This window comes from Cucumis melo, chromosome 4, assembly GCF_025177605.1.
Source record: "Cucumis melo cultivar AY chromosome 4, USDA_Cmelo_AY_1.0, whole genome shotgun sequence".
Lineage (NCBI taxonomy): Eukaryota > Viridiplantae > Streptophyta > Magnoliopsida > Cucurbitales > Cucurbitaceae > Cucumis > Cucumis melo.
This window is the reverse complement of record NC_066860.1, coordinates 2,964,755-2,973,762: the sequence shown is the minus strand read 5'-3', so window position 1 is coordinate 2,973,762 and position 9,008 is coordinate 2,964,755. Positions and strand designations below refer to the sequence as shown.

Below are 9,008 nucleotides of genomic sequence, written 5' to 3'. Positions count from 1 at the left end.
CCGTAGAAGTGAGAGGTTTTTTCCAACAAAAACATGATTTTGGTTCAAGTGAAACGTAATTTTTCCAACAATTTAGACGATCTTCCAGTTCTTTTGAAGAAAACCATATAAACCGTTATTATAGTCTAAACTTCTAAGAACAACAAATTGATAGATTGATTAATCAAAATAAAGAGGCTCATTCCCACCCTTATAGTTCAAAATAAGTTGAGCCAACCATTTTGGAAGAGAGATTTACCAATTATAAGACATAGGTTGAGTTAAGCCAGTCAAATTATGAATCGATTTCTTATATTTTTATATATTATTATTATCCGGTGGGAACATTTTTAAATATAAAAAAACGAACTAAAACATTTACTAAACTTGACCAAAAAAATTCTATATTTCATAAAAAAATTATCCATTTTGTCATGTAAATTAATTTGTTATTCTTATTACGAGAGATATTTATTTAAATTTAAGTAAAATGTACTTTTCAAAAAGAAAAATTTGATTTAACTACAATCATACACAAAGGGGACAATTTAGGTACAAATTATCTAGAACTATAATAACCACATATTTATTATAGTAAATATAGTTTAAATATGTTAAATTAGCTACAGTAAACACTATTTCAAAACTCTCTATTTTTTTATGTTCATCGTTTTTTATTATTTGCTACAATATTTACTATTTCTTTATCAAACTAGAATAGTGTACATACCAAACACATACTATTATAACTTTGCATAGGTTGGAAGTATCCTTTTTTTAGGAAGGGAATCATTTGAGCACTCGTATACATATTTAGGATCATGACTCAAAACGGTGCGTTTGGTTGGTAGTTTCTCTCCGTTTTTTCCCCCCTCTTTTCCAGGCAAATGCTTTCGTGGCTATTAAATAGTATAGCTAAGAAATTAACCCCTCATTAAAGCAAATCCTAGCTGGCGCCAACTCAGACTTCCTTTTTTAAAATTTTGCCATTTCATCTCTTAATTATTTTTCCTTTCGAGATTCCCAAAATCGGCATAATTCCTAATTTTAGAAAAGGAAAAGTAAAAAAAGAGAAAACTGTTTAGTTTCAAAATTAAAGATTCTCAGTCCGATTTCCAAGATTAGGCAGATTCCATTATAAACATTGGGACTATAAATTTCCAACCCATTGACTCATCCTCCTCCTTCTCCTTCAGTCTTCACCTGAAATCAAGACCGGGAGAGTGGGAACGGGACCGAAATCCGATTTTTCCTTTTCGTTCTCCTCTTTCTTCCTTTCATTTCTTCAGTTCTTCAGGTTTGCTTCTAATTTCTCTTGAATTTGTTTGTTAAACCTTCTTCGTCACCCTCTGTTTCTGCCAGTTTTGGTTGACGGATTCTGTTTTGCAGTGGAAATTAGAGGAGAATTTCGTGTTTTAGGGTTTTTTTTTTAATTAAAAAAGTTACTTTATGTTTACTGGGATGGAATTGAATTCTTGTTACTGCTGTATTGTTTATTCCGTATTTATGTTGTTTAGAGGACATACAGGAGTAGAAACTCTTGTTTGGATTATTTGATTGTTTGGAACTTTTGTTGTTTGTTTGCTCTCCAAAATTTTTATTGTATTTGCCGTACGGAGCTCTTGGTTTACATGTGCTGTGGTTTGTTTTTCATCAATCTTCATACTATTTCATCATTGATCTTCTTTGGAGTGTTGGAATAGAAGAATATGTGATTTAGAGGGGAAGCAATTCGGGAGGGTGTATGTTTTCCATTTAGTATACTGTTCTTTTGCGTATTTGATCTGCATTATGAATTCTAGGAAAATTGTATCGTGTAAATAAGTGCAATCATACTTTCCCTAGTGTCGGTACTAAAAATTTGTTGTGTTCCCTATAGGTGGTGACATTTATCTGCAGAACAATGGCCGTGTCTGTCAAGCTGATGTCTCTTACTGTCGCAGCTTTGGGTGTAACGTCCTTTATATTTGGAGTCATTGCTGAGAACAAGAAGGTAAAAATTTGCAATCTTCTTAAACATGCATATGATCTTCATAATTGTTTGATTCTTACTGTAGATATTTGTGCATTTGAAACTGTCAACAGCAAGACTGATTGAATTGGCCGTCGTTGAATAGTTTATCTCCTGTTTATTCTAGATCTCTCTCATCTTCCTTGGACCTTGGATTGATTGACTTACTAAATTATTGTACCTTGAAACTTTGAAGTAATATATCAATGCATGTTTAGTATGTGTTCGTTGTATGTTGTATATTGCAATTTCATGGGTACGTTGGTGTTTAATTTTGTATGTAGTTGCCAATCTATATTCAGGAGAATAGTCAAACGCAACATGGTGTCGTGTCACCCTTCAGAATATGGTTTTAGGTTTGGCGATTTAACAGTCCATTGGTTGGAGTAGTCATAAATGCGATAGCTAGTTAGGTTTTACGTGTGAGATTATGACAACTTTCCCCATGCCATGTGAATAGTTTTTTTTTTTCCGTAGAAGTTACATACTCTTGTATCACGATAATTTTTTTTTATTAATAATGGTCACTGACTTTTCTGTTTTCTTAACTTGTGGACAGCCTGCATCTGGAACTCCCATCCCGGGCAAGGGCATCGTTATCTGTCAGTATCCAGGCGACCCAACCGTGGTCCTTGGATATCTTTCCGTTGCATTCCTTCTTGCTTCTTCAGTTGCAGGATACCTGTCTTTGTTCTATCCTTACCAAGGGAAATCCGTTCCTCGAGGTGCCATGTTTAAGAGCAGCAGTTTCTCCGCTTTCTTCAACATTGCCTTGTAAGTTCTCTATCCAAGTCGCTTCCTTTGACTGTCTTAAACTTACGAACTAGTATTTATTTGCATTGTGGATTCAATATTATAGTTTCTTGGAAATTCTTCTCCAACAGTTCTATTTAATTTATCATGTGGTTGATAATCTATATTGCGAAACAAAGATCTCTTGCATGTTTAGTAGCTGAAGAGAAGTATGTTGTTTCCCAACATATTTATTTAATTACTTGGAGTCTAGTTTCCATTTGCATTCCCATAAGTTATGGGACAATGAATGTTCGTGGACATGTTCTCTTTTTCCAAGAGTCATCAAGTTGATTTTATCATTGCGATAACATTCCGCTATATTTATCATCTTCGTCTTCATTCCCATTTTACTTTACGCCGTAACAAGACAAACAAGAAGTAAGAAATCATATATATATTCTCTTGTTTTTACAATTGATGGTATAAAATCAGGAAAAAGAAAATATAAAACGATAACGTTATCGAACAGTCCCCCGAATTTTCATCTCAACCGGCCTTCAAATACGAAGTTTTCTTAGCATAACCTTGTCATCACAACAAGGTCATATGATCTCACTCTTTTCCGAGGGTTTTGATGCACCCTCTCTGTTTGTAGGTTCACAACTGGACTTGCTATAACTTTGCTCGTGTGGCCAACAGTCACCGAGCAACTTCACTTGTCACGCAACGTCCATCACAACACCGAGACAGCTTGCCCAACCGCCAAGACCGGTCTTCTAGGGGGTGGTGCATTTCTATCTCTTGATTCTTCCCTCTTCTGGCTGGTTGCTCTGATGTTGGCTGGAAATGCTCGTGAGGACTACTTTGATGAAATAGCGGAAAAAGGAACCAATTCTGAATCTCTTAAAAGCAGCGCATGAAAAGCTCAATGTTTAATGGAAAGAATAATTCAATTTCAATTTACTTTGGATTTTAACTTGTTATATTAGAGGATTTTTATTTGTGAATATAATATGATATTCATATTCCTGCTTTTGTGGAGTACTAAATCTCCACTAAACCCAATTAATTATCAAATTAATAACATATTAATACTGTATTTTAATTTCTAGCCTTCTATTTTATATGTGTAATTCAAATTTATACTTCACAAACTCCTCTTTTTCTTTCTTAAAGAAAAGTACATGTTTGCACGATTGTGTTCTTAATCATTCAATACTGAATTTGTTGATAGTATTTTAAAATGTAATATTAAATCCTAAATTAATTTTGAGTGGTTCTTATAACTTTTTTTTTTTTTAATCTTTTTACTAATTAAATTTTGGAAAAAAAAAATATTAATTTTTATCCTTGATAAAGTTTTGTCGCTTTCATCTTCATCAAAATTTGACACTAGATTTTTCTATATCTAATTTGGCAGTAGGTGTATTGGGATCTAGAAATATTATGTGATGAACATACAGGAAAACCTCGCTTTGGTTTTGGGACATTTTATGTAATCTGTTTGTATGGTACGGAAATATGGGTATCCGATCCTTATGGATTAATCGGAAGGGTACAAGTCGTAAATCCTACGTGGGGTGTTGAAGGGTTTGATTCTTTTGTTCTGAGCATAATAGCCTCACATCATATTGCAACGGGTACACTTATTGGGCATATTAGCGGGCTTATTCCATCTTAGTGTTTGCCCGCCCCAACGTCTACACATGGGATTAAATTTTTAGAGATAGTTAGAAAAACATTTTTTTTATAACTCAACTATACTAATCTTTTTTTTTTTTTTCCTGCTCCAAACGGATTAGAAAAACACATTTGAAAATTTAGAGATAGTTAGAAAGTAAAACTAAAAAGGACCAAATTGCAGTATATATAAGTAGATGAACGAAGATGATATCTTTTAACTTTATTCAGTAACGTGTCATTTTCCTTATTGACCAACGATTACGCAATTAAAGAGCTGTCCTTTTCATTGTTGACTTGTAACATTCGCTCGTTTAAATAAATAAAAAGTCTTCTCCTTTCGAAAAACTGTTTAAATTTGTCCCTCTATATTTGGATTCCGTTAACGACTATATATAGCCAAGCACCGCACAATTTGACTCCACTCTTCACTTTCGCCTTAATTCCGGGACAAGTTCTTCCTTCAATTCCTCTCTTCAGGTTTCTACGCATTTCCTTTTTCCCCAATTAATTTATCTACGTATTCATTTGATTCTGCTTTGCCCTAGAGGAATCGATGGTATTAGTTTTTGTTTTAGGCTTTGTAAAGTTATTCTATGTTTGTTTGATCGATCCTGATTCATGTGCTGGAGTTGAATGGAGATTTTTACTGTTATACTGTTCTTTTTGTTGCGATGAGTGCGTATGGAGAAGTTTTCATTGGATTTTTCGACTGTTTGATTATGTTTGTTCATGAATTTCGATAACTTTTTGGTAAATTATGTGCATATCGTTGAATTTCTTTTTGGTTTAGCGACAAATTATGTTTTTCTTGGAACTGTGTTATTGGGGATTCGTGTAACAACGATTGGGTTGGAACGCTTTGATGTATTTTTTACACTGTTTATTAAATTCAGGCTTTTAGGAGAATTTTGGTTAAATTATATATATAAAAAGGTTGAATTGTGAATTTGGTCGGAAGGTTTGAATTTAGGCCATGTTTACCCAGTTCAGTTGGATCAATGGTAATTTAAAGAGTGAGGCCTTTATGCATCACATGTATTTTGGCTATTTTTTAAGGAGAATTTCATTTTATTTGCGTGATTCTGCGTTATGAATTTTGAAAATCTACATTTTGTAAAATAAGAAAAAATAAAAAGAAAACTATTAAATTTCTATTTGTTCTTCATTTTTCGATAATAAATCATTGTCATTCTAGTAGTTCTGCCTCCCTTGACAACTTTAACCTATTTGTGGTACAATATTTCATGGTTCGATCATCACTGTAAGATATCATTTCATTCCATGTACAGGTCACCTTGTTACACTTATCTAGAGAACTATGGCTGTTTCTGTTAAGTTGATGTCTCTTCTTGTTGGAACTTTGGGTGTCATATCCTTTGTATTTGGAGTTGTTGCCGAAAACAAGAAGGTAAGCATTTGTTATTTTTATAACCATTTAGTTTTTCGTTTTTTTTTTTTTAAAACTAAGCCTAAAAGCACGATTTCCATCTATTGAATTCTATGTTTTGTTGCCTACATTTTGTAAACCAGAAAAAATAGTTTTAAAAACATGTTTTTGTAATTTGACAAAGAATTCAAATGTTTTCTTAGAAAAATTTGAAAACCGTGATTAAGAAATTGTGTGAATTTCAGATTTTTAAAAAATCAAATTATTGCCAAATGAGGCCTTAACAATTGTTTGATTTTTACAGTAGATATTGATCATCCGAAATTCCTACAGCAAGAATGAAGATATTGATTGAATTGTTGATAAATAGTTTTGTTCTCCCTTTGTCTCATACATACACATTCCATATTCCTTGGGAGTGGCAAAAGTTGCTATCCTAATGATGTATGAATGATCTTTTGCTTCTAAAAATATAGGAGGGCAAGCTAGAGATAAGTTACAAATTCTTTTAGTAATTTATAAAAGTTTTGAAATAATCTTAACTGCCTGATTTGTCTAGAACGACAAATTATGTATTGATCTATCTCGAAAACTTTTAAATTTATTATAGTATGCAAAAGCTTTGCCCTGGTTGATACTTGACAATTATATGTTGTATGTGCGTATGGTTGCAAACTCATGGGTTACTCCTGTTTGATGTTATTTAGTGTGTAGTCTTTCTGTCTCTTTGTGGGAACAGTTATATGAAATCTACGTTGGCTGTGCATGTTGTTGTCAGTGGTATAGCATGTGAAATTACGAAACTTTTTCCATCTTTTTTCATTTATGGTAGCTGACTTCTTTTGTTGTTTTTACTTGGATTTGGACAGCCTGCTTCTGGAACTCCCATCCCAGGCAAAGGCCTTGTAGTCTGCAAATATCAGAGCGACCCGACGGTGGCGTTGGGATTTCTTTCCTTTCTGTTTCTTCTTGCTTCTTCATTTGCAGGATACCTCTCTCTGTTCTATCCTTACGAAGGAAAATCCGTTCCTCGAGGTGCCTTCTTTAAGAGCAGTAGTTTCTCTGCATTCTTCAACATTGCTCTGTAAGTTTTCCTTGCCAAACTCTGTTTATCAACTAATACTTTTTAACTTTGTAGTGTTTATTTGCATTGTAGTTTCAGAACAATTCTGCATTAGCTTTGATGAAATTTTCCTGAAGTATGATTTGAGTAATTTATGCACTTCAAAGCTTTACCTTTTTCAGAATAGTTTCTGGTGGATGGACATATTTCTGAAACAATGTTTATTGTATGCTTTTCTGTTGATAACTTTATGTTATACAATTTAAAGATCTTTTTGTTTTTATTTATTATTTTTAACTCAAAAATAAGAAATTAGGGGCATGCTTGGTAACGTTATTGTTTATCTTTTTTTTTCTTTGCGGTTGGTTTGTTCTTATTATTTTTGTTTTATTGAAAAGAGAATCGACTCGTTTGGTAATCATTTGTAGTTTATTGTTCTCTGAAATTTTGAATTAAAAACGTAGTGTTTATATTTCACATTCATTTTATATGACAACGATCGTAAAGTAAAATAAATATTGTGAACTTAGGCAAATACGAAATGAGAAACATCATATGCTTTTGAATACGAAACAATAAACATGAATGTTGGAAAGAAAACGACCGACTGAAAACCTACTAGTATTCTCAGTTAGCGAACATCTGTTAGCGTACTTAGTACAATCTGAATAACCCGAGTCACTACGTATAACATATTTTGATGCACCTTCTCCCTTTCCAGGTTCACAACTGGATTAGCTATAACCATGCTGGTATGGCCTACCGTGACAGAGCAACTTCACTTGACTCGCAATGTTCATTTCAATCTCAACACAGCGTGCCCGACTGCTAAGACCGGTCTTCTGGGTGGTGGTGCGTTTCTATCTCTTGATTCGTCCCTCTTATGGTTGGTTGCTCTGATGCTTGCTGGCAATGCACGAGAGGACTATTTCGATGAAATAGCGGAAAAAGGAACCAATGTTGAAGCTGTTAAGAGCAGTGCATGAAGTTTCTTTGTTTTGTTTAGTGAGAATATTAAGTCAGTTTCACATCACTGTCGATTTACTTGTTATTAAGTAAGGATTTCTTGCCTTTACGGAAAAAAGGAAGGGAAAAAAGAAGAAGTGAATATGGTACTCTTCTTTGTAATTTATTGTTGAGAGACTCCTTGTGGCTTCATCTAAATCGTCAAATGCATATAGGAAAATTTGTCTTTTATTAGTTAATGGTGCTTTGCAAATTTAGTCCTCTACTTTATCAACTTAATGATTCAAGTTTTACTTTCTTTTCGGAAATTTCAAACTTTTGATTTTTAGATGAATATATAATATTCGGACTAATTAAGCCACGTAAAAGGGAGGAGAAAAACAATTATATCGTTGTTAAAATCAAATGCGTTATTGTTTGATATTATGTGTTAACTGAAAGTGTTTAGGTGTTGTTTGACTTTTTTTTTTTCTGGTTAATGTTGGTATGAAAATTTGGTTAAATAAATTTAACATTACATTCATGGAAAAACATAATCCGAATATATTTTCACAAGTTGTATCAAAACTATTGATGTTGGGGTTGCAAGCTATGCATGAGATGCCAATTGTTTTAAATGGGAGATATTCTTGGTGAAAACAAAAACAATGCCGTGAGGTTTAGTGCTCAAAGTAGATAATACAACATACTGAAGTTGATGTATTTAGAGAGTTGTTGTCTACAACAAGTAGTACCGGAGTCATGTCATGTGACTATATCGATAGAAATCATTGAGTGTTGAATAAAAAAGTTGGAGCTCCAAAAGATGCAATCATTGTGGTATTTATACACGGTTAGACTTTTGGATGAGCTATGCACCCACAGAGTAAATGGAGAGGAACAACTATTTGAGGGGAGGTTCGATGGTCATTTTGTTTTTGTTTTAAATAACGATTGGTCATTTATTCAAATAGATAAATGTTCACAATGCAGTATAAGTTCCATACGAGAGGGTGATAATCAGTATACAACAAACCAACAACTACCTCTAATAATGTGAAATGAGACATTTGGGATGCAAAAAAAAAAAAAAAAAAAAAAGGAGCAACAACTGAAGTCACACTATTGTGAAACTTACCATTGACCAACAAGAGGTTGTTTTTAAGACATATTCGAAATAATCAACCTTTATTGTATGTACATGT

General features: G+C 33.2%; 2 protein-coding genes across 2 annotated transcripts; both read left to right on the top strand.

The window, feature by feature from the left end:
- Positions 1–1,000: 1,000 nt before the first annotated feature.
- LOC103503778 (uncharacterized) lies at positions 1,001–3,830 on the top strand. The gene is made up of 4 exons (XM_008468119.3): positions 1,001–1,276; positions 1,859–1,972; positions 2,550–2,764; positions 3,381–3,830. The coding sequence occupies exons 2-4, from the start codon at positions 1,883–1,885 to the stop codon at positions 3,643–3,645; spliced, it is 570 nt and encodes a 189-aa protein (XP_008466341.1). The 5' UTR covers positions 1,001–1,276; positions 1,859–1,882; the 3' UTR covers positions 3,646–3,830.
- A 912-nt stretch (positions 3,831–4,742) lies between these two features.
- Positions 4,743–8,063, top strand: LOC103503777 (uncharacterized). The gene is made up of 4 exons (XM_008468118.3): positions 4,743–4,885; positions 5,698–5,816; positions 6,665–6,879; positions 7,580–8,063. The coding sequence occupies exons 2-4, from the start codon at positions 5,727–5,729 to the stop codon at positions 7,842–7,844; spliced, it is 570 nt and encodes a 189-aa protein (XP_008466340.1). The 5' UTR covers positions 4,743–4,885; positions 5,698–5,726; the 3' UTR covers positions 7,845–8,063.
- The last annotated feature ends 945 nt before the right edge of the window (positions 8,064–9,008 follow it).

Coding starts and splice junctions, on each gene's coding strand:
- LOC103503777 (XM_008468118.3), top strand. CDS start 5,727: ATGGCTGTTTCTGTTAAGTTGATGTCTCTTCTTGTTGGAACTTTGGGT. Junction 5,817..6,664: donor TTGTTGCCGAAAACAAGAAG/GTAAGCATTTGT, acceptor GGATTTGGACAG/CCTGCTTCTGGAACTCCCAT. Junction 6,880..7,579: donor GCATTCTTCAACATTGCTCT/GTAAGTTTTCCT, acceptor CTCCCTTTCCAG/GTTCACAACTGGATTAGCTA.
- LOC103503778 (XM_008468119.3), top strand. CDS start 1,883: ATGGCCGTGTCTGTCAAGCTGATGTCTCTTACTGTCGCAGCTTTGGGT. Junction 1,973..2,549: donor TCATTGCTGAGAACAAGAAG/GTAAAAATTTGC, acceptor ACTTGTGGACAG/CCTGCATCTGGAACTCCCAT. Junction 2,765..3,380: donor GCTTTCTTCAACATTGCCTT/GTAAGTTCTCTA, acceptor CTCTGTTTGTAG/GTTCACAACTGGACTTGCTA.